Source organism: Bombyx mori, chromosome 23 (genome assembly GCF_030269925.1).
Source record: "Bombyx mori chromosome 23, ASM3026992v2".
NCBI lineage: Eukaryota > Metazoa > Arthropoda > Insecta > Lepidoptera > Bombycidae > Bombyx > Bombyx mori.
This window is the reverse complement of record NC_085129.1, coordinates 21154358-21180039: the sequence shown is the minus strand read 5'-3', so window position 1 is coordinate 21180039 and position 25682 is coordinate 21154358. Positions and strand designations below refer to the sequence as shown.

Genomic DNA, 25682 nt, shown 5'->3' with positions numbered 1-25682 from the left:
CAAAAATACCTTTTTCATTAAAGTCCTGGCCATTGCGTCGGAGCACCATGTTATCCGTCGCCTGATATAATCTAATCAGATACAAGTTACGTTCATGATCATAAAGTACCGATATTATGATTAATTTTAGTGCGCTTACAACGAAATGAATAGATAACGTGAATATTTAATAAAAATAATATGGATTTAGAAATGATGACTCAAAACATAAAAAAAATATGAGTAAAGCGATCCAAAATCCAATTCTCAATAATGAATGATTTTAAATAGAAATCACAAAAGTTGGGTAGTTAAGTTAACACGCGAATGTGCATCCATTCATTCCGATAGAGGCACCCGTCACGTGCGGACGTGCTCATCGTCCACTCGATCGCCCGGTCTTTGTTCGCCCGGCTTTTGTTAGCCCGGCCATTGTTCGCGCGGCATGTGTTCGTGATACATCTGCCGACCAAGTGTGTTTCCTGGAAGCTTTTATTTGTTTTGTTTTAGTTATTTTTGTGTTCGTGGAACATTTGCCGACAAAGTGTTTTCCTGCAAGTATTTATTTGTTTTGTTTCTTTTTGTAATTTCTGTTTTGTTGTGCTTTTTCTTTGTCCTGTAGTAATCGCGCCGCATTGCCACCTGTGTTCAATAGAACCGCTCAGGTCCGAGAAGTTGGGGCCTCGCCGCAAGGCGAGTGTTTTCAAGACCCGGGGCCGCCCCACCTGGGTACTCAGCGATCATGGACGCTGTATTCGCGGAATTCCTCCGACTTCGCCACCCACAGCTCGCCTCAGAGTTTCTGGCCTTCAAGGCCAATCACACTGCGAGCCCTCTCGAGGACTCCGCCGCGCTCGCTGCTCCTGCGTCGCCTGTACCTGCGTGCAGAGCTTCTGCATTGAGCACCGCAGCCTCTGTCGTGCCTGCCGCTCCCGTGTCGCCTATACTGGCGAGAAAAGCTGCTGCGTCGTCCGCCGTGACCATCGTTTCAGCTGAGCGATCATCCGCGGCCTCCGTCGCGCCCTCTAAAACACCTACACTTGCTCGTAGGTCGCCTGCACCCGCCTCCTCGTGCTCCGACTCTGACTCGGACATGGAGGTCGACCTCGCCCCCGCCTCATCGACGGATGGATACAGAAGGGTAAGAAGCGTGCCGCGGAGTCTCGAGCTCCCGCGGCCGCTAAAATTAGCAAAGCCGTGAACGCGTCGCGCCCCCGCCCTCAGACTCCCGTTGCGCCCCCAGCCCGTGCCACTCCGTCGCCGCGTCCGGTGGCACAAAATAAAACCCAGACCCCTCCCCCGGTTATCCTTCAGGAGAAGGCAGCTTGGGATCGAGTTTGCCTGGCCCTTAAGGCAAAAAATATAAATTTCACGAATGCCCGTAACCTCGCGAACGGCATTCAAATTAAGGTTCAAACACCCGACGACCATAGGGCCCTCTCTTCTTACCTCCGTAAGGAACGTATAAGTTTCCATACTTATACGCTCCAGGAGGAGCGCGAACTCCGCGTTGTAATACGCGGAATCCCTAAAGAGTTAGATGTAGAGCTCGTCAAGGCCGATCTGTTAGAACAGGGCTTTCCAGTGAATTCTGTGCACCGTATGCACACCGGTCGCGGTAGGGAGCCATATAATATGGTTCTAGTCACCCTCCAGCCTACCCCCGAGGGTAAGAAAGTCTTCAACACACAGACCGTCTGTAGGCTCTCCGGTATCGCCATCGAAGCCCCCCATAAAAAAGGCACACCTAGCCAGTGCCATAACTGTCAATTGTACGGGCACTCTTCCCGTAACTGTCACGCGCGCCCCCGATGTGTTAAGTGTTTGGGCGATCACGCCACGGCCCTCTGCGCTCGCGACCAAAAAACCGCGACGGAACCGCCTAGCTGCGTCCTGTGTCGAACACAGGGTCACCCCGCGAATTACCGTGGTTGCCCCCGAGCCCCTAAAATAAATCGCCGCGTCGCCCGCCAAAACCGCCTCCGAGCTTCCGGCCCAGACATTAAAGCCTCGGCACCCTCTGCGTCGCAGGCTAAGCCAGCGTTCGTTCCGGCGGCGGTGCCCAGTGTCTCGGCCTGGGCAAAACCGCTGCCGTACACGAACACGGCTACAACTCCCTCCTCCGCGATTCGTCCCGCCCCCGCGACTCGTCCTTCTCCCGCGACTTGCCCTCCGACCGCGTCCGAAAATCTCGCTTTAGCGATCGACTTCTTTCAGTCGATCAACTTTGAACGCGTTAACGCTTTGGGCGACGCCATTCGCGCTGCCTCCACTGCACAACACTTTATCGCCGTTGTGCAGGAATACGCCGACGTATACGCGTCATTAAATACGTACGTCCTCCCCTCACTCCGCCGGTAATCAATGGCGTATATAAGTAGAATAAAGCCCCTATCCGTAACGATAGGATTTTTTAACGCTTACGGTCTCGCAAATCAACGTGATCAGGTTTCTGACTTTTTGCGTGACCATCAAATTGATATCTTTTTAGTGCAGGAGACCCTACTTAAGCCCGCGCGCCGTGACCCTAAAATCGCGAACTATAACATGGTCAGGAACGACAGGCTCTCTGCCCGTGGTGGTGGTACCGTCATTTACTATAGAAGAGCCCTGCATTGCGTCCCGCTCGATCAGCCGCCGTTTCAGAGTTAGATTCAGACCACCGTCCCGTCGTTATGAAGCTCGGTCGCGCTCCCGATTCCGTTCCCGTCACAAGGACTGTGGTGGATTGGCACACGCTGGGCATCAGCCTGGCTGAATCTGATCCACCATCGCTCCCGTTTAACTCTATCCCGTCTCCTCAGGATACCGCTGAAGCCATAGACATCTTAACGTCACACATCACCTCGACATTAGATAGGTCATCGAAACAAGTTGTAGCGGAGGACTTCCTTCACCGCTTCAAATTGTCCGACGATATTAGGGAACTCCTTAGAGCTAAGAACGCCTCGATACGCGCATACGACAGGTATCATACCGCGGAAAATCGTATTCGAATGCGTGTCCTACAACGCGACGTAAAGTCTCGCATCGCCGAAGTCCGAGATGCCAGATGGTCTGATTTCTTAGAAGGACTCGCGCCCTCCCAAAGGTCTTACTACCGCTTAGCTCGTACTCTCAAATCGGATACGGTAGTAACTATGCCCCCCCTCGTAGGCCCCTCAGGCCGACTCGCGGCGTTCGATGATGACGAAAAAGCAGAGCTGCTGGCCGATACATTGCAAACCCAGTGCACGCCCAGCACTCAATCCGTGGACCCTGTTCATGTAGAATTAGTAGACAGTGAGGTAGAACGCAGAGCCTCCTTGCCACCATCGGATGCGTTACCACCCGTCACCCCGATAGAAGTTAAAGACTTGATCAAAGACCTACGTCCTCGCAAGGCTCCCGGTTCCGACGGTATATCTAACCGCGTTATTAAACTTCTACCCGTCCAACTCATCGTGATGTTGGCATCTATTTTCAATGCCGCTATGGCGAACTGTATCTTTCCCGCGGTGTGGAAAGAAGCGGACGTTATCGGCATACATAAACCCGGTAAACCAAAAAATCATCCGACGAGCTACCGCCCGATTAGCCTCCTCATGTCTCTAGGCAAACTGTATGAGCGTCTGCTCTACAAACGCCTCAGAGACTTCGTCTCATCCAAGGGCATTCTCATCGATGAACAATTCGGATTCCGTACAAATCACTCATGCGTTCAACAGGTGCACCGCCTCACGGAGCACATTCTTGTGGGGCTTAATCGACCAAAACCGTTATACACGGGAGCTCTCTTCTTCGACGTCGCAAAAGCGTTCGACAAAGTCTGGCACAATGGTTTGATTTTCAAACTATTCAACATGGGCGTGCCGGATAGTCTCGTGCTCATCATACGGGACTTCTTGTCGAACCGCTCTTTTCGATATCGAGTCGAGGGAACCCGCTCCTCCCCACGACCTCTCACAGCTGGAGTCCCGCAAGGCTCTGTCCTCTCACCCCTCCTATTTACAGTGGTTCCGAAAATGGCGCATAGACATCAACCCAGCGAAAAGTACTGCGGTGCTATTTCAGAGGGGAAGCTCCACAAGGATTTCCTCCCGGATTAGGAGGAGGAATCTCACACCCCCGATTACTCTCTTTAGACAACCCATACCCTGGGCCAGGAAGGTCAAGTACCTGGGCGTTACCCTGGATGCATCGATGACATTCCGCCCGCATATAAAATCAGTCCGTGACCGTGCCGCGTTTATTCTCGGTAGACTCTACCCCATGATCTGTAAGCGGAGTAAAATGTCCCTTCGGAACAAGGTGACACTTTACAAAACTTGCATAAGGCCCGTCATGACTTACGCGAGTGTGGTGTTCGCTCACGCGGCCCGCACACGCATAGACACCCTCCAATCCCTACAATCCCGCTTTTGCAGGTTAGCTGTCGGGGCTCCGTGGTTCGTGAGGAACGTTGACCTACACGACGACCTGGGCCTCGAACCAATTCGGAAATACATGAAGTCAGCGTCGGAACGATACTTCGATAAGGCTATGCGTCATGATAATCGCCTTATCGTTGCCGCCGCTGACTACTCCCCGAATCCTGATCATGCAGGAGCCAGTCACCGTCGACGCCCTAGACACGTCCTTACGAATCCATCAGATCCAATAACCTTTGCATTAGATGCCTTCAGCTCTAATACTAGGAGCAGGCTTAGGGACCCCGGTAACCGTACTCGTCGAACTCGACAAAGAGGTCGACGTGCAACCTAACCCATGCATCAGCCCGCTGAGTTTCTCGCCGGATCTTCTCAGCGGGTCGCGATTCCGATCCGGTAGTAGATTCATTCGCGAAACAATTGCTCTTGAGTTGTTAGGTCTCCTTCGGAGGCGCTCGGGCAGTTGTTAGCAAATCCCACCCCTCTTGGCTGAGCCTTTGCTCGCCCACCTGTCCTGGTGAAACTGGAAAGGCCTTCGGGCCACCAGTAAACTTTCAATCATAAAAAAAAAAAAAAAAAAAGAATGTGCATCCGTCTATTCTTGGCGCCAATGAGCCAATCAGAATGAGCTCCGGCCGACCATCGAGCGTTTGATATGGCTTGATGCAGTATGTAGGCTTTTATGCCACGTACCATCCGGCTTTGGATTGAGCTCCTTCTCCATGGTGTTTCCCATGCTACGACATGTACTTCTTCAAACGACACTCATGAAAAATATTTTGCGGTAGGCAGCGGCTTGGCTCTGCCCTTGGCATTGCTGAAGTTCACGGGCGACGGTAGCCACTCACCATCAGGTGGGCCTTATGCTCGTCTGCCTACTAGGGCAATAAAAAATCTCTTAGTCGCCGTTGATTAAAAAAATACATTTCACTATACACCAATGTCTGGAATACTTTTAAGTTTAATTTGTTCTATAAAAGCAAACCAGTTCAGTTAGAATGAGGCAGGAGCTAATTAGCCGTATCTATCACAAACATATGCCGTCTATAAATTGTTGGAAATTCGATGCGTAAGCGTATAATTATGATTATCAGTAAACATTATATCGGTTTTCTGGGGATCGTACTGATTACGTTATCTGACTGTTCTATTAATTATGACATGAAATATATTGGAGCGTGTGGTGGAGTTGAAGGGCTATTCTGGCCAGCTTAGCTTGAATGAGCTAACACCAGCCCTAGCAAGAGCAGTATTTCGCTGAATCTACCACCGGATCGGAGTCACGACCCGTTGAAATCCAGCAAGGAACAGCGGACCGTGTCTCTATAGACAATTATTATTTAAGGGTAGGGTAGGATTAACAAACGAGGCAGTTTATAGAGCTGTGTGATTTATGGTAACGATGTCTTGTTTGTTGACCAGACGACAATACTCTCACTTCCATCCAACTGACATCACAAGCGTACGCCGACACTCGGACCGACGTCCGATCCCACCCGAGACGGCACTCGAGTCAGTGCGGCGAGTTGATCGAGTCAGCTGTCATCATTAGATCTACGCCAGGGTTGCCCCGAGCAAGGTCACACATTGCTTGTGAAGGGCATAAAACCTACGTTGCGTTCTGCAATCATTCTTGATGCAGTGCAGATACGAAGCAACCCTAGCAGCGATCGGTGGGCGTTATTATACTATATCTACAGGACGCTCTACGAACATCGTATGTGATGCCTACGGATTGCTGGTTTGAAGCGTCTTCTTCATATACCCTTATCCTCCTTATACCCTTTTCTTGAAGATCCTCCAGATCTTTTTAAGACAGCCCTCACATTACCATCTAGTTTCTAGCCACGTTTCTTGGACAGACGATCATCCTCTCTTCGCCTGAAATTCCCGCACCAGGATAATCTTCCACTTCCACATTATTGTTACTGCAAGCATCCAGCTCAACATTCGCATTTTTGCGTGCGCTTTTCATTGAAGCACCGCTTTCGTGGTCCAGCATCCATGTCCATCCAATGCAACAGGTTTTATAGCTGACTCATAAAACTAAGAAGAGCGATGATAGCGGTCCCCTAATGACCTTTGAATCATCATGGTTTCTCAGACAGACTATGCCCGACACTCCCACCTAAATCATGAATTAAACACATTCTAGACAATCGTTACAATTTCTCCATTAGTACCCTATCAAAAAGATAAGTGAATTTCTTTTTTGTTAGAGCAGCAGTCGGTCTGATCGTAAGAGTAGCTGTCGCGCTTGGAACTAGCAAAACTAGGGGGATACAGCCAAGCTACTGCCCGAGGGCTCCTTGTGACCAGTTGCGCTGCATGTGGCAGGCTCCGGGCCACATGTTGTGTGTAGCCGTAGCGGAGACTCTGGGGGAATCGATAAAAATGAGATATTTTTCAATGACTCATCGCTCACTCGTGAAGCGAGTGCCTGTGATGGGCGTGTCATCGACTTATCACTTATCAGTAATCGTAAAACAATAGGAACGATTAAAAAAACAAAGATCAAATATAAGGAAATCTGATTATTTGAACACATCGCAAAATAAGCTGCACGTGTTTCCGTATGTCACGTTTGTAGACGACACTAGCCTCCATGGCAACGGATCATAGCCGAGAACTTCAATGCAATGCGCTGCCTTAACTTCGATGGCAGATAAGCTGTAGGTATGCTTCTAAGCTGTATGTTCACATCGATATCAGTCGCTCTCGTGAGAAAGCCGATCTCTCGTAAGGCACTGTTTATGACAGCAAAGGTTTTAAATAACACAGATGTCCGTTGCTCCGGTGCTGCGCTGGTAAAGCCTAGGAGCCACTGAATCCACTAAGTACTATGAGTTCCAGCATTCGCACGAAGTAATTTAGGTTTCTATAATTCAATAATGCAGTGTTAGGCGCATACGAACCCACATCCAGATTTCCATTTAAACTGGTGGTAGGACCTCTTGTGAGTCCGCGCAGGTAAGTACCACCACCCTGCCTATTTCTGCCGTGAAGCAGTAATGCGTTTCGGTTTGAAGGGTGGGGCAGTCGTTGTAACTATACTGAGACCTTAGAACTTATATCTCAAGGTGGGTGGCGCATTTACGTTGTAGATCTCTATGGGCTCCAGTAACCACTTAACACCAGGTGGATTGTGAGTTCGTCCAGCCATGTACGCAATAAATAAATAAATAAAAAATTGGCATTAAGTGCTAAGAGTTTAATGTTTTTCTTTATGATTGAAGGATTACTGGTTACCCTGAGGCCTTTCCAATTTCACCAGGACAGGCGAGCAAAGGCTCAGCCAGGAGGGGTGGGATTTGCTAACAGCTACCCGAGCACCTCCGACCCGCGGGGACTGAATAACAGCCGAAACCAGGCCCGCGATTGAGTCCATCAGATATAAAGTTATCTTATCTACAATTAAGCGTTATCCGTTTGTGCCATTTCAGTACAAACATTCGATAAAAGTGGTTCAACGATAAAAGTCAATTTAGAAAACATCTAAGAACAATGTGTTGCCCCGAGTTTATAGCTAAATATGTACTCTTCATCGCCAACCTTGTTTTTTCGGTAAGTAATTAATGATTACTGACTTTTTTCTAAAAAGAGTTGTGGAGGATCCACCGAACGTGCGAAATTGCTCGGTAGACCGACGGTCCGGTTGTTGATGTGTGGAAATATTTTTTTAATTTTATTGCTGAGGTGAGTGGGCGAGTTCACGGCCCCTACCGCCTACCTCGAGACATAAGTTCTATCAGTATAGTTACAACGGCTGCACTACCTTTCAAACCGAAACGCATTACTGCTTCACGGCAGAAATAAGCAGGGCGATGGTACCTACCCGCGCGGACTCAAAACGTCATACCACCAGTAATAACGCAAATTATAGTTTTGCGGTTTTAATTTTTAATAAGCCGATCTTTTAGTTCAATATAAAATACATAAAAATGAGTCACTTATGATTACGATACAATAATTATTAGAAATAATTGCAATTGAAGATTTTAACTGAAACATGGAAGAGTTACTGTCAATCGTTATTCCAGGATCCACAGTCACGGCAATTTACAAGTACAGACCCAAACGATGAGGACTTGGAGCCAAGCATTCTCCTGTCTGAGGTTAGGGCTGCTATAAAACACCTCAAAAACAGGAAAGCGACTGGTAGAGATGCAATTCCTATTGAAACAATAAAAGCCTTAGGAGAACGCGGTGACCACATATTTCATAAGATATGCAACAGGGTATGGCAGACGGGAGTTTGGCCGTCGGAATGGACACATACCGTGTTTACTCCCCTGCATAAAAAGGGCTCTACGAAGAAATGTAACAACTATCGTCTAATTGCTCTTACATCACATTCTAGCAAAATTATGTTACATATTCTGAATGAGCGATTAAAAACCTATCTGTCCAAAGAGATTGCTCCGGAACAGGCCGGTTTCGTGAGGGGGAAAGGCACTCGGGAACAAATTTTCATCGTACGTCAGATAATTGAGAAAGCAAGAGAATTCAACAGGCCGACATACATTTGTTTTGTTGACTTCTCCAAAGCATTTGACTCGGTGAAATGGCCTGTTTTGTGGAGGACCTTACTGGATCTGGGGACACCGAAACATCTTGTGCACCTACTGAGACGCTTATATGAGAATGGTACGGCCTCGGTGCGCGCGGATGACGTTCTCTCTGATAACTTCCATCCAAGTGCTGGGGTTCGCCAAGGTTGCATTGTATCGCCGCTCTTATTCAATGCGTACACAGAAATCATAATGCGCATCACTTTGGAGAACTGGACAGATGGTGTAGCAATTGGGGGGTATAGGATTGCAAACTTGCGATACGCGGATGATACCACTTTGTTTGCAACTGATGCGCAATGCTTGGGGGAGTTACTGTCGAGGATGGAACGTGTGAGCCTTGAGTTTGGATTAAAGATTAACCGCAGTAAGACCAAGGTGATGATTGTCGATCGCGCTATGAATAACTCGCCGGACGTGACTCAAATAGCGGGTTGCGACGTGGTCCAGTCCTACATATACCTTGGGGCGTTAATCTCAAATAATGGCGGATGCATGGACGAAATCAGAAGGCGCATGGCTATCACGAGGTCGGCGATGGACGGGCTGAGGAAAGTATGGAGAAATAGAAACATAACCAAAACCACAAAGATCAGGCTCGTTAGAACACTAATATTCTCTATATTTCTATACGCTGCTGAGACGTGGACCGTGCGAGACGTGGAAAGGAAGAAAATAGACGCTCTGGAAATGTGGTGCTGGAGAAGAATGCTTGGAGTTTCGTGGACCGACTTTCGTACAAATGTCTCGATACTTCAGGAACTCGGCATCAAGCAGCGTCTATTTGGTATAGTACAGTCTCGAATGGTGAATTTCTTCGGACACGTTTCGCGACGAGATGGCCGGTCCATAGAACGCCTCGTTGTACAGGGAAGCGTTGATGGTACAAGACCGCGCGGGAGGCCACCAATGCGGTGGACCGACCAAATTAAAACTGCAGTGGGAGGTCCCCTAAATGAGTGCAGTAGAATGGCCTCGAGCAGGGAGAGATGGCGCGACATCGTGAGACGCATCAAGTCTGCCCCTTCCAACACTACATGACGATCACGACCACTCTGTCAAGAGTGACACGACTGAGAAGAAGAAGATTTTAAAATAAATTAAAGACTAAATAGTTTTGATAGTGAATTAAAGAATAAACCAAATATAAAATAAGTTAAGAGAGAAAAAAAAGATCGAGCCAATGTCACGCGGGATTTAATTATAGATAATAACGTTACACAAATCCAAATTTGTCTAGGCATTTAAAGTTATGGTGGAATAAGATAGAAGTCGTGGCCTAACGGATAAGGCGTCCGGTGCATTCGTATCTAGCGATGCAACGGTGTTCGAATCCCGCAGGCGGGTACCAATTTTCGTAACGAAATACACGTACTTAACAAAGGTTCACGATTAACTTCCACGGTGAAGGAATAATAATAATATTGTGTAATACAACTCAAACCCGCAAAATTATAATTTGCGTAATTACTAGTGGTAGGACCTCTTGTGGGCCTGTACGGGTAGGTACCATTACCCTTTTTCTTTTTTGGTCACGAGGAAATCGCCGGACTTCCGCCTTCCACTGGGGACGGCGGGCGAAGCATGTCGGAGTCGAACCGTGCAAAAACCTCCTGTCGCTCAACAACCAACGTCCAAACCTCACATGAGACAGAACTCATGAAAAGGCAGGGGGGAAAGTGAAATGTTTAGTGCGGAGCACATCTCTCCCATCACCCTCCCCCTCGGGACGCCGGACTGGCGGTCGTCGGCGCCACGGCCACCAGCCCTCTCGGTCGGCAGGAGGTACCACCACCCTGCCTATTTGTGCCGTGAAGCAGCAGTGCGTTTCGGTTTGAAGGGTGGGGCAGCCGTTGTAATTATACCGAGATCTTTGAACTCACATCTCAATGTGGGTGGTGGCATTTACGTTATAGATCTCTATGGGCTCCGGTAACCACTTAACACCAGGTTGGCTGTGAGCTCGTCCACCCATCTATAAAAAAAAACAAATAAACTCGCAAACATGAGTTCTCAAAGCGGTCGAGTAATAACCTCTCCCCTTTCACAGTTGGCAGGTCTAGCTATTATACGTCTTGGAGTGGCCGTCTTAAGAAATCTACGGGATCTTCAAGATATTCTACCAGTCAACGCTTTGCCAATAGGGATAATCGTCCTCGGATGCATCATATTCATCATTGCATTCCTAGCGTGCTGTGGAGCGATAAAGGAATCAAGATGTATGCTGATAACCGTAAGTACAGCTCTGTACTGACTCCAAGCTCTTCTCGTGCACAAACAGACACAGATCCGGCCTACATCTAGCCTCTAGTCCTATACTACACTACTACAGACACAGTCCTCTGCAGCTCTGTACTGATCCCGAGCTCTTCTCGTGCACAAACAGACACAGATCCGACCTACATCTAGCCTCTAGTCCTATACTACACTACTACAGACACAGTTCTCTGCAGCTCTGTACTGATCCCGAGCTCTTCTCGTACACAAACAGACACAGATCCGACCTAGATCTAGTTGAGAGATCTACACAACATTACTTGGGTTTTTATTTATTTCAGTACTCCATATTCATGGTGATACTGGTGGCCGTGAAGATCTACCTGGCTATCGTGGTATTCGGTTTTCTGTCCGACGTCACCAGCACAATAACCAGCTGGGTGACCACAGCGTTCAACACGAGCAGCTTAAGAGACGTATATCACGTCATGGAAGCTCTAGTAAGAACTTTCTTTATAATCGGAATGTTACAAAGACTTTATCTCACTTCATCTCTATTGATCGCAGTCTAATTAACTTCTTCACAAGTATGCGGGTTGTTAGGAGCAGACAAATTCGTGTCTACCTTCTCTCTAGTCCATCGAGTGTTACCACTGGATTTCGACAAGTTGACCTGACCGTACACACTCGCAGTATCGGCAATATTTAGCAAACTATACTTGACTATAACTATACTTGAGACTAGAACTATACTATACTGACTATAACTATACTTGACTGTAACTATACTTGAGACCTTAAAACTTATATCTCAAGGTGGGTGACGCATTAACGTTGTAGATGTTTATGGGCTCCAGTAACCACTTAACACCGGGTGGGCTGTGAGCTCGTCCACTCATCTAAACAATAAAAAAAAACGAATACCGGATTCTATTTACTCCGTCATCCTGCCCGCATTCTTCAAGATTCCTTCTTCTGGCTATCATTTTAACTTCTTTGAATTTCAGTTCAATTGCTGTGGAACAACCGGCCCCTCTTCGTACGACGGTATCTTGTCACAGCTGCCGCCCTCGTGCTGCGCCAGCCCCGTTGACAACACCTTCTATGCCCCCAACGCGTTCCCCGGCTGCACCACTCGACTGATTGATTACTTCGATACCTTCGGTAGGGCCATCGGCAGCGTTCTGATCATTATCATATTTCTTGAGGTAATTAGATTCGCTTAAGCCCTAAGCACTAATCGCAACATATTTGGAACCGTGGCCTAAAGGATAAGAGGCCCGAGTTAAGGCAATGCGATTTTACCCCGGTTCGACTCGACGCCGCGACGGGGGTGCTGGTTTTTTTTTCATAGTCGTTGGAGGCATACCGCTCACTTTAAGGTGAGCCACCATCGCTCATGGGTGCACAGCCAAGCCGCTATCTATTCAATGTTTTCTAAGTAAATAATATTTACTAATTACTTAAGAGGACGAGGGTTCAAGAGATGGCAATCGAAACCGCGACAGTCAGACGAGCCATCAAGAAATTCCTCTGTCCCTTCGTGCCCTTGTCCTCCACTGTGTGGTGTTGACATAGCATATCTTGCGTTTCCATTCCGACCTACCTACCATATATCATCTCAGCACTCACATCCTTCTATCGCCTATCCTCTTTAAAACAGTCCATTCAAGTCTTTTTAAGACGCCCGTAAGGGCCTGGCCACAGCTACTGGCGGTGCGTTTTGCGGTGCGTTGCGAGGCGCGGCGGGCGGCGTGATTTGCGGGGGTATGCCACAGCTAGACTAGTGGCGACGGCGGCGGCGCACACTGTATTATTATCGAGATCTAGCAGAACTTAATTCAATCTTGCGTGAATTTATCTTTTTTTAATTTTACGTGTCATAAAATGTTAATATTAGATGTTATTTCGTATTTCTAAATAAATAAATAACATTAATTATTAATAAAAATCATTTAATCTTTATTTTCTTTAAAAATATTTTAATACTGCAACTTTGTTCTAAATACACAAGAAATATATTTTACACCCCTAAATATATTCAAAAGACTAAAAAAAATTCGCATAACCTTCTACCCATCTTCCTCCGTCGAGTAAGTTTCTTCTCCCATGTTCTATTTTGCACTGTTGATTTGGAAGATAGAAGTGGATCTGAACCTATCAGAAATCGGTTAAGTACGTCTCGATTGGTGTTAATTCTGCTTATTTTCCTGCTGAAATACTCGCGATTCCTCCTATATTCCTTATTGTTCGCTTCTTGAGCTTCTTCTGCTAATTGATCCAAAGGTAAAACGCATGTTTCAATTACTTCTATTGAGTGTGAGAGGATTTTGTGTATACCTACTAGAAGGCATGTAGTACCAGGAACAATGTACTAAATAAAGTTTTCTTGTCTCTTCGGCATATGTCTTGTGCCTCCAAGATAACAGAAATGTTTGACTAAATCCAGATTGATCCCTGTTATGTTCGCTTACATTTCTCCCATTTAGATTGTATTTTTGCTGTAAGACTACTTATTAACATTTGAAGTGATCGTGGAGGGTTTCTACAGTCCTCTATGTCATAATATTGTAGTATTTGTTCAATTAAAAGGTTATTTTGAGCTTTTTTTTATTACTTGGAAACCATATATTAAAAATATGTCGCCTTTTCATTGCGCTGAAAACAAAAAAAAATGTATGAGCGGGGCAAATAGGAGCAAGGGATTCCAACTAAATTTCAAAGAACATTAACCGTAGAATGCTATAACAGTGATTTCCCGGTGTATACACTTGCATACATTTTTAAAAGTCAACACTAATACAAAAAGAATTTTTTTTTCAAGGACTACAGCAAAAACGTTATTAATTAATAACATTTCAATATTATAAGGTTCAAACTTACCTTAACGTATCCTCGATGATATAACAAACGATAAAAATGACCAATTATAGCACTTTAAACGACAAGAACAGACCTGTTCGCATTCAGCAATAAAGCAAAACTAAACAATACACTCGTGCTAGTACGCCATAACCTATGTTTCGAGACTTCCCCTGTGTTGTATGGTGTTACACACTTTTTTTTTTTTTTCAATATCGGTTATTTAGTTATACACCTGTGTAACAAAGGGAGTTTTAAGAATATTTAGAGGAGTATTATTTTTAATTAAGTTCTGCTAGATCTCGATAATAATACAGTGTGCGGCGTCAGAGGTGGACGTATTTAGAAAGCCCTATCAAATTTCCCTTTCAAAAGTGGCACGATATTACCTTGAAATAAGTGCGTTCTTAGCTGAAGATATTATTCAATCAAGAATAGGAGCGCACCCAGTTAGAAAAAGAGAGAACTTGGCGAATTTCAACCTATTTATTAGGTATTATATTAGGAATATAAGAACTATCCCGATAAATAGATTATTAATAGATTCAACCTTCACAGATATTACCAGGTTCAAATCTAAATTTACCATACGTGTTAATTGCTGATAAAGCCTATCCTCTTAAAAATTATTTGATGCGCCCATATCCTCCGGGTGGTTTAAATGCGGAACAAATAATTTTCGACAAAACATTATCCCGGGCAAGTGTCACAATTCAGTACGCGTTTGGTATTCTAACTAATAAATTTCGTATTTTTACGAAAAGTGTACAGGCAAACAAAAAGCACGCGACATGATTATAAAGGTTTCGTGCCTTAACAGAAAGTGATGGAGACAGAGATGCAGATTTTCAGCAGTTTGTTTCCCAGTTTGGAGACTCCAATATTCACAATAGCGTACGCAGATCAAGACGGAATAATCGAGCAACGGTTCAAGCATCTAGAATACGAAATCAATTCAAATTTCAAATTTTATTTCAATAATCCTATCCAAGAGTATCTAGGAAACCATTAGTACCAGAAAATTGTTGTTTTATTTCGTCCCACATTTTTTTTATAACATGCCTATATTTATGATGTGGATGTTTTGACATCCATATTTCTGGTCTACTCAGTATTTCACTAATGAATTGTTCCACATCCATTATATTTTATTAGCTCAACGCGCGGTAAAAACAAAATGATTTGTTTCGGTCGCGCGATGCCTCGATGCGTCCACCGACACCGCCGCGCGCGCCGCTCTGAGCTGTGGCCACCTCCATATTGTCTAGTACATTTGTTTCACTCGCACATCGTGCAGCTCGTCGCCGCCAGATGTCACGCGCCTCTCACCGCGCCTCGCAATGCACCGCAAAACGCACCGCCAGTAGCTGTGGCATACTTCATAGGTTGTCTACCATTTGTTTTCGCCGCTCCCGCTTGCCGCGCCTCACGACGCACCGCAATTCGCACCGCTCTCGGCTGTGGCCAAGGGGTAAGGAGCCAATATAGGTACCAAGCGAGTAATAATGATAAAAAATCATTTCTGTCACGAAGCAGTTAACTTATTGGTCCTAAGGGCGGGACAATCGTTATACAGCCTAATTGATCGATCTCACGTAGCCTACGAGCTTCGACAACTAAAAAACCTATTTTTTTTAAAGATATTTTATGACCTAGTAACTAAGACCCCTAAGTCACATCTTTTTTCAATCCACATTCTTATTTTTATGAAAAATGATAATATGGAGTGAAATGAAATGAAACGAGATGAGATGAGATGAGATGCGATGAGATGAGATGATATGATATGATATGATATGGGATGAAATATAATCTCAGTAAAATGGTTGTCATTTACTGAGATTTTTTCAGTGGACTTTTTGGAGGATCCCCAGGAATTAACGTCCAGCGTCTTTGTTTCATTTTCCCACATTTGTGCACTTTCACCGATATTAAACGGTTAATAAACCACCGTTATTACACATTTAAACCTCAAGAAACACTAAAAAGACAAAATAAAACAAATCACACAGCTTCACATCTCGCGTTCCCGCCATATAGTCGAAACACTTATCAACATTGCACTAACCTAAAATTGTCTGATTCCAGTTCATCTCGATCATCTTCGCTTGGTTCCTGTCGCATTCTTATTCGCAGAAACGGCGCGGGAATATAGCATAAGAAGCACCTAAGTTAATTTAAGTTATTCACAATAATAAGTTAAACACATAAATAAGACGCAAATATTCAAATGTCAAAAGAAAGCTGCTTATAAAACGGAACCATTAATCGAAGACGGCCGGTAATACCGTAACACGCACAGATCATAGAAACCACGATAGTCATGAAAACCCTTAAGAAAAAATGTGTTCCGTAATGTTTTTATTTACCGCGCAATGGAAATTCAACGAAGCGCCGCCGCCGGGTCAGCGCCCCCGCTTTGCCAAGCTGAGAGAAACAGCGTTAAGACTTCAACAAAATAAACTGAGTTCATGATTGTTGTCGAAGTTAATAAAAATAACTCAAAAACCATTCAACATATCTTGAATACATTTAAAGGGGACGCTGTTAGAAGTACCAGCCGTCAAATAAAAATTCAAATCAAATTCATTCATTTGCTAAAAACCCTTACCCATTATTATTGTTATTTAAAATTATAATTTCCAAATTTTTGTTATTACCTAAAAATAAATAATTCAACGCCTTTGAGAACACGACATTTTTACAACATCTGTTGATGTTTAAGCAAAACAACAAATCTATTATATAAGTTTTGTATTGTGATTATTCATTTTATATATCTTAATACATTTATAATGATACTCTGTTTTATTTCCGTGTTGTACCCTTTGTCACGAACTACAAATATTTTTTAGTTCTCAAACTAAGTTAACAATTAATTTTTGCCTTCAAGTTTATGTGGCATTTTATTTCTGTCAGACGTATAATAATTATTATGGCATGTAAACTTGTGAATTTACGAACAAAAAATACTCTACGAAATTATTATTTTTTATTATTCGGATGGGTGGACGAATTTACGGCCCACCTGCTGTGATTACCGGAGCCCGTAGACATCTACAACGTAAATGCCGTCACCCACCTCGAGTTCTAAGGTCTCAGTTTGTAGAGTACAATGGTTGCCCCGCCCTTCAAACCGAAACACATTACTACTTCACGGCAGAAATAGGCAGGGCGATGGTACCTATCCGTGCGGACTCACAATACATCTTAACAGAATCACAGCAAAAATAGGCAGGATCCGTGAGTTGCTACCGTCCTACCACCACTAAACTTGCCGACGTAATGTTTTTCGTTCTAAATGTCTTTCTTAGTCAACCGTGTGATTAACTTTTGTATTGTATTCAGTAGTTTCACGAAGCAGTAAATAATTAATAGTGTTGGATAAAACATGGGCACAACATAAACATAATAATGTTTTATTGTTTTTTAATTTTCGTTTCGTGTATTCGTAAGTTTTGTAATTCTTGAAATCAATATAAATTTGTTTCGATATAATCTCAATGTTTATATTTAATTTAACAGTAAATACGTGCATTGTTGGAAATGAAACGGCAAAATTTAAAGATCAAAAATAGTAAGTAGATAGATATTATAAATATTTTTAATCATTATATCCCAAAACCCTTCGGTAACTTCAGTGCGCCGCGTAGGGCACTGGTGACCCAGGATCCTGAAACTGCGATACTTTAAGACATAATTTTTTTGTATGGAAACTATCGACATCTTGTAGCGCATGTCCCTAAACGTATATGTTGTTAAAGTTAAGACATTTACCTAACTATTGTGTAACAGAGTGTAACTAAACACAGAAAAAAAAAATCATACAAGTCTTTATTTGATAAAGACAAATTGATTAAATTTTATCAATTAGTGGTTTCTGAAAATTTACAAAATCCTTCATTAAAAAACAAAATATAGGATAGGTAATTTGTTACTGACATCACTAATTCATCATAATGACTATTTTGTGTGTATTATTTATGCAGTGACCTACACGGCAGTCAAAGAGTTAACAGGCATGTGTTCTCGGCCGTTAGGGTCCAATAAGGGAGCATGGCTGAGTCCAATTAATCATCAGCTTTCCACAGCGCCAGCAACATAGCGTTCCGTAACTACGAGAACGTACCTGAAGGCTTCAACGAGCTGGAAGACTTTTTGAACGAAGACAACCATGATGGACGCGAGGAAACTTACTATGAGCCGTACTGGCAGAACGGACAATGGGTGTTTCTGAGGTAAGCAGGAGCCGGGCTGCGTGCTGCCGACCTCAAATACTCATCATCATCATCATCATCAACATCATCACACCGTCGGTAAATTGTAAGTGGTTTTTCAGTAGCGTATAGACTGATGCGGATCTGGAATCTCCAACAACAAATCTCTCCCCTTGGGGTTGATAATACTTTAATTCTGAAAGTCAGTTATTCGGAGAAGCCATTCTCCGAATAACTGTCTCTTGGATTATCCTGCTCAGTCTATGCTGGGCTGCGTAACTGGCATGGACAACAAACAAATCACATTCATAAGCATGTTTTATTATTAATAGATACACATTTGATTGATTTGACGCGATTGGTCATCGCACTACTCAAGGACGCGATGTCGATTTTTACTCACGTCTAATGATTACTGTTTCAGATTAACAACAACAGGACTTCCTAAAAGTAGAATGAGCAAACGTGAGATTAAAGTTTGATCCTTGTTTTAGAGGTTGACCCGTTTTGAGATGAGCGCTGTAGCGCCTAATATCAAAAGGACTTTTACAATAAATCGCGCGCTCCACAGGGCCTAAAGTCTCGACTGTGTTGGGAAAACAGATACTGCCTATTTCTGCCGTGAAGCAGTAATGCGTTTCGGTTTGAAGGGTGGGACAGCCGTTGTAACTATACTGAGACCTTGGAACTTATATCTCAAGGTGGGTGGCGCATTTACGTTGTAGATGTCTATGGGCTTTTCGGTTTCCCTGTCTGATATATAATAGTACTAGAAGGTTCAAAATATACCTTATTGGCATATACATATTATTATGTACCTACCATTCAACCGCCATTTTTGCAATTTTAATAAAATAACTTATTCGGCTATTTGAATGGAGTAAACTTAATTGAAGTTCAATTAAAAACATCGAATTCTTAATATTAATACCAAATAAACTGACCTTTATTTAAAAAAGATATATTATTAAGTGAAATGTCGCTTAAACATAAATAGCCTTTCGCCCCTCGACATATACAGTCACAGGTATCTTGAACCAAAATAATTCGGTATTACCTCTAGTAAAAGTAACTTTTTGAAACACCCTCCGTGTCGCGAATCCTTTTCGCAATGCTGATAGAGATCTGCCTCTTGAGCTGTTAGGTCTCCTTTGGAGGCGCTCGGGCAGCAGTTAACAAATCCCACCCCTCCTGGCTGAGCCTTGCTTGCCCACATGTCCTAGTAAAACTGGAGATGCCTCCGGGCCACCAGTAAAGCCTTATTCATAAAAAAAGATCTGCCCGATTCATATTGATGTTCACTTGTATTTCTTAACTCGTGTAGTAAATTAGGAGCTCTAATGCAGAACTGAAAAAGGCAGTAGATTCTTTTGATAAAACAAGGCATTCAAAGGTCCTTTCAAATCGTTATAATTTCGCGAACGTTTCCGAATGGTCTTATCACAGCCGAGATGAATCCGTAGAGGGCTCAAGGATTATTCTTTTCGATAGGACCTCGCTTGAAACCCGGCGCACCTCCTGGAGTCCGTCCGCCGAAGAAGCACGTGATCAACGGCTCAATGTCGCTGTACAGAGACTGCAATGTAATGTGTATGACCATTTACAGAGACGTGTGAGTACGAACTTCAAAATGGCTTCGCATTTGATTTCTTTTGATTTTTATTACATTGCCAATCGAATTTTCTCTTTACATACTATGGAAATATGGAAACGGTAGTGCAAGGTAGAGGGGAAGAGGTCGACCGAAGAAGAAATGGATGGAGCGTGTGAATGACGATATGAGAGAGAAAGAGGAGTGAGTGTTGAGATGACGGCGATAAAAACAAATGAGTCATCGAAGGCAGGTACACGACGGTGGGTGGTATACGAAGGGTGGTGAGACATTGTTATGTTATGAGTCATTTGTACTTACCTGCAAATTATAGTACATTATGTCGAAGAGAAAGGTGTTTTTATGCATTCGTTCTCTGAATTTCTTTAGTGACACAATGGCTGGCTTTTTTTTTTTTTTTTTTGTCAGGAGGAAATCGCCGGACTTCCGCCCTTCACTGGGGATGGAGGGCGGGGCATGTCGGAGTCGAACCGACTAAAACCTCCTGTCTCTCAACAACCAACGTCCAAACCTCGCATGAGACAAAACTCATGAAAAGGCAAGGGGGGGAAAGTGAAGCGTTTAGTGCGGAGCACATCTCTCCCATCACCCTCCCCTTCGGGACGCCGGACTGGCGGTCGTCGGCGCCACTACCACCAGCCCTCTCGGTCGGCAGGCTATCCGAAGCCCGCCTAGATGGCGCCGGTTAGAATGGTCTATCCTACGGAATACCCCGCTGGGTCAGAACCAGCGTGGGTTGAGGATAGCCGGCCTTCCATCACCCGGATGCTCATGCATAAAACGCGTGCAGAGCAGCTTGCACGTCGTCTTCTTAGGCCCCCTTCGCCGGTCCCCAGGCCGACATGTGAGGGAGACCCGAAACACTTAGAGGGCCAGGGCTTGGGCGAAGAAGGAGGCGGCGGGGTGCGTCTCTCACGCGCCCCGCCGCCTCCTTCTGCGAGATGGTGCACTCGCAGAAGTCGAGCATCGCCTTCCACGACTCGTCGTCACCGAGCATCGATGCCACAACACCCGGCAACGACAAGTCGTTTCCTATTTTTGCGACGAGGACACGGCGCCACCCCTCCCATGCGGGGCAGGCGACGAGCGTGTGCTCCGCCGTGTCCAAGTCGCAACCACAATGGTGGCACTCTGCCGTCGGCTCGGCTCCGATCCGGTGCAGGAACTCACCGAAGCAACCATGCCCAGTGAGCACCTGCGTGAGCCGGAAAGTGAGGCGTCCTCTGTCACGATTCACCCAGTTCACAAGAACCGGGCGAATCGCCTCGACGGTCCTACGACCAGCCGAAGGATCGGCCAGCCGTCTGGACCATGACTCCAGCATGGACCGCCGAGATTGGGCCCTCCGCGCTCTGACCACACTGAGGCTGGGACGTGCCACGCCCCGGGCACGAAGGTCAGCCCGCCACTGATAGTCAGCGGCGAGCGCCTCCGCCTCCAGGACCCAAGGCGGCGTCCCAGCCAGTACACACGCCGCCTCGAAGGAGATGGTGCGATAGCCACGGATGACCCTGACCGCGATGGTGCGTTGCGGCCGTTGCAGCAGCTTCGCTACCCCCACGGCCAGGGACTGGCCCCACACGGGCGCCCCGTATAAGGCCATTGATCGCACCACCCCCGTATAGAGACGGCGCGTCACCTGGTCAGGCCCCCCCACGTTGGGCAGAAGCCGGCTTAACGCGCCGGCCACACCCAACAAACGAGGAGGCCAGAATGAGGCCGAGGTACTTCAACTGCACCCCGACCTCGATACGGACGCCTCCAACCATGATATGGGCATCGACAGGTGGCACTCTCCGGGGCCTGTGGAACCACATGGCCTCGGATTTACTGAGCGCCACGTCGAGGCCCAATCTCCTGATTTTGCCGACGACATGCGCCACCCCAGCGGTGGCAAAACGAGCAGACTCAGCAAAACTCCCCCCCGGGCCACGACCAGCGTGTCGTCTGCGTAACAGATTACGCTTAGGCCCGGGAGGAGGGCACCCCTCAGTACCCAGTCATACCCGATATTCCACAAAACGGGGCCGAGCACCGACCCCTGTGGAACACCGCGCACGACCGGGAACCTGTGCACGATCCCACCGTGTCCGGTACACATGACCGATCTGTCCTCCAAGTAGGAACCCACCAGTCGGCGAAGGTAGAGAGGCACTCCGTGTCTTTCCAGTGCCCCCCCTATCACGGACCAGGGCAGGGTGTTAAACGCATTGGCGATGTCGAGCGACACCGCCAAGGCCACCCCACCCCTGGAGACGGCTTCTTCCGAGAGAGCCCGTACGCGAAGGATCGCGTCCACCGTTGAGCGGCCCTCTCGAAAGCCATACTGCTCCGCCGACAGATCGGGTCCCACCCCGACCAGATGCTGAATGATGCGGGCCGCCAGAATGCGTTCCAGCAGCTTGCCCACCTCATCCAGCAACACGATGGGACGGTACCCGGCGGCAGTATCCGCCGGGCGCCCTTCCTTTCTCAACAGCACGAGTCTGCCCGTCCTCCACGATGAAGGAAACCGTCCCGACTCGAGGCAGGAGTTGTAAAGCCTCAAGAGTCGTTCCCCCAGGGCACCACAATGGCTGGCTACCCCTTTGTTTTGTATCACAACGGCAGAATTTATTCAAAATAATATTTGCACGTGTTGGTATCAACAATGTGTTAAAAATTTTCACTGAAATAAGAATAGATCCCGAAAAGTTACAAAGTGTTAATTTCTGCCGTTCTCGTTAACTTGCTGCGGCGATATGTGGTGTAAGTGTTCGATTAGTGATTTTTTCTTTTATTTCTATCAGTAACCTACAAAATGACAACACTAAATACACTATCGATAACGCTTATCGACAACAATAATGCGCATCACTATGCCCGTCCATAAGGCTCGTGCGTGGAAGAGAGAGCGAAATACTCGCTTCACCGCTCCGATTTTTTATGACCCAAACTGCACGGAGAAAATAATTCTACTATAGATACGTATAGCTGGTCAGTCGTCTTGGCCTGAAGGATAAGATGTGCGGTGCATTCGTGTTGAGCGATGCACCGGTGTAAGAATCACAGGCGGGTACCAATTTTTCTAATGAAATACGTACTCAACAAATGTTCACGACTGACTTCCACAGTGAAGGAATAACATCGTGTAATAAATGTCAAACCCGCAAAATTATAATTTAATTACTGGCGGTAGGACCTCTTGTGAGTCCGCGCGGGTAGGTACCACCACTCTGCCTATTTCTGTCGTGAAGCTGTAATGCGTTTCGGTTTGAAGGGTGGGGCCGTTGTAACTATACTTGAGACCTTAGAACTTATATCTCAAGGTGGGTGGCGTATTTACGGTGTAGGTGTCTATGGGCTTCGGTAACCACTTAACACCAGGTGGACTGTGAGCTTGTCCACCCATCTAAGCAATAAAAAAAAAAAACAACGCACAAAAATTCCAAAATAAGACCTACATTCATTATTACCTTAATGTACATCCTATTTATTATTACCCTCTGTTTCAGCAAGTTATAGACACAGTTAAAACTAATGTAGGGGAGTATATGTTAAGCTGCTTTTAGACCACGCTCTACTATAGTGCCATATAGTATAGCAGCCTATACTTAGCCAATAATATATATTACAGTACAATGTGAACGTGTCCATAACAATGTATGGTGTGCGATATTGTTGTGCTATGATCTATATACTATATGATATTATGTATATTATAGCGTAGTCTCAAAGCGGCTTTAGTCAATATATGTCAACAACTGACAATATGTTAGTCAGTGCAGTTAGTTGTAGCGATCCACCGCGGTCGCTGACACGAATAAGCATGTAATTATCGGCGTAATTTCACTATTTAGTTAACTAAAAATAGTTAAAGTTAACTGTTTCCTTAATGTTACCCATGTCATCAACTGCTTAAGACTGTATTCAAGATAATTCATGACTTGGCTACCCCCACCTTCTTCTACTGTAAGTACGAGTGACTATTGTCGCACAAAGCATTCAAGCTCGAACAGTCGAACGGAGCGGAGCTCTCTGTTGTTGTCGCTGTACACTTGAAATGTAAAAAATGGATTAATTAGAAAAGTGAGTCTTAATTATTTTCACTATGGAAGGCAACGATAACGATGAAGAAAATGGCGTAAACAAAGTTGACGTCATCATTTTAAAAACACCATGGAACCAGTCTATCCGTCATATGTATTGTTTTATTGATCGCTCCGACGAGGTTCCCGGATGACAATACACATCAGCCTTAAATAACCTCACTAATGACTTCAAACTAATTTAACTGTTTAGTGTCACGTTTTTTCATTACTCTAAAACCGGTTTGGTGACGCGAAGTATATCGTCCAGGTTCGGTCCAGTCTGCGGACAACGTTTCAACACGAATACGGGGAAGTGGCAGTACGAACATAAATGGTTCCCCAGCATGTGCGACCTGGAGCGAGAGAACTGCAAAACCCCGTCCAAAAGTACGTTCGTTCTAACATAGCTGTGCTACCGACGTGGAGACTCTGCCAATTAAACGAGATTTGACCAAATCAAGTCTTAATTTGATTAGTGGCACATTTTACTGGAAATGACTGAAGTCGTAGTGGCCTAAAGGATAAGATATCCGGTGCATTCGTGTTGAGCGATGCACCGGTGTTCGAATCCCGCAGGCGGGTACCAATTTTTCTAATGAAATACGTACTTAACAAATGGTCACGATCGGCATCCATGGTGAAGGAATAACATCGTGTAATAAAAATGAAACCCGCAAAATTATAATTTGCGTAATTATTGGTGGTAGGGCCTCATGTGAGTCCGCACGGGTAGGTACCCCGCCTATTTCTGCCGTGAAGCAGTAATGCGTTTCAGCTTGCGTGGGGCGCCGTAATACTATCTGAGATTCAGAACTCATGTCAAAAGGTTGTTCATGTCTATGAACTCCAGTTATCACTTAACATCAAGTGGGACGTGAACTTCATCCATGTATCCCCCCTCCTCATGGTAAGTGGTTACCGTCGCTCATGGACGACAGCAATGCTTGGGGCTTAGCCAAGCTTAACGCTAAGTACTCTCCGCAAAGCTCGTTTGAGGAAAGATTTGTCACAATGCTCGGGAATTACCGTGGAAGAGAGTTCGTTCCAAAGCCACAAGGTGCCTGGTACAGAGATCTCTGAGAACGTACTGATAATGAATGTGGCAGATCCAGATAGTCCGAATGGATTCTGCTGCATAATTAATAAAGAATACTATTTATTATTAAACCCCAAACGAAATTTGTCTTAATAACTTATGCAACACTTTTCAATATTTCAGGGCCAAGTGAGTAAACCTTTGTTTGATATTAGCCAAAGGGGTTAATTAAAATAACGAAACCGCAAAGGCTTAAAGTTGAATTTGAGTGTAGATCAAAAGATGTGAGAACTTTGATTTGTCGCTATTTATTTTTTAGATGCTTCTGCTACAAACTGATCAGAGATAATATTTAAATGGTTAATTGTATATTTATTTTCTACACAGCAGTGGCGAATTTAGCACAAGGTTGAGTCGTTCGGACTCAAACGCAGCGAATTTTAGGGACGCATTTCTTTTTGTTTTTCAAAAATTAAAGGATTTATACTCAGATGTCGGAAGTTGACCACGAATACGTTGGATACGGAAGTTGACCAGAGGCTATCCACCATAATAATATGCCCATATAAAGTGCTCCATTATTTTCGTAATATAGCAAGAAAACTCGCTGACAACCTGGAGAGACTTATGGGGTTTACCCTATAAGTCTCTCCAAAGCGGATGGAAGACGATCCAGAGGGCGGAGCCAAAAAAAATGAAGTGACCAAGT

The 25682-nt window shown here is 45.2% G+C and overlaps 1 protein-coding gene across 29 annotated transcripts; it reads left to right on the top strand.

Moving 5' to 3' along the window:
- Positions 1-222: 222 nt before the first annotated feature.
- LOC101745131 (probable RNA-directed DNA polymerase from transposon BS) lies at positions 223-16839 on the top strand. Of its 29 annotated transcripts, none has more exons than XM_062675444.1 (8): positions 298-533; positions 1030-1120; positions 7625-7952; positions 11010-11192; positions 11518-11676; positions 12184-12384; positions 15336-15509; positions 16127-16839. In XM_062675444.1, exons 3-8 carry the CDS (start codon positions 7893-7895, stop codon positions 16196-16198), a joined length of 849 nt encoding a protein of 282 aa, XP_062531428.1. In that variant the 5' UTR covers positions 298-533; positions 1030-1120; positions 7625-7892; the 3' UTR covers positions 16199-16839. The 29 variants fall into 29 exon arrangements, with proteins under 29 accessions (XP_062531421.1, XP_062531420.1, XP_062531426.1 ...); XM_062675448.1 differs by having other exon boundaries at positions 298-537; XM_062675442.1 differs by lacking the exon at positions 1030-1120 and having other exon boundaries at positions 289-533.
- The last annotated feature ends 8843 nt before the right edge of the window (positions 16840-25682 follow it).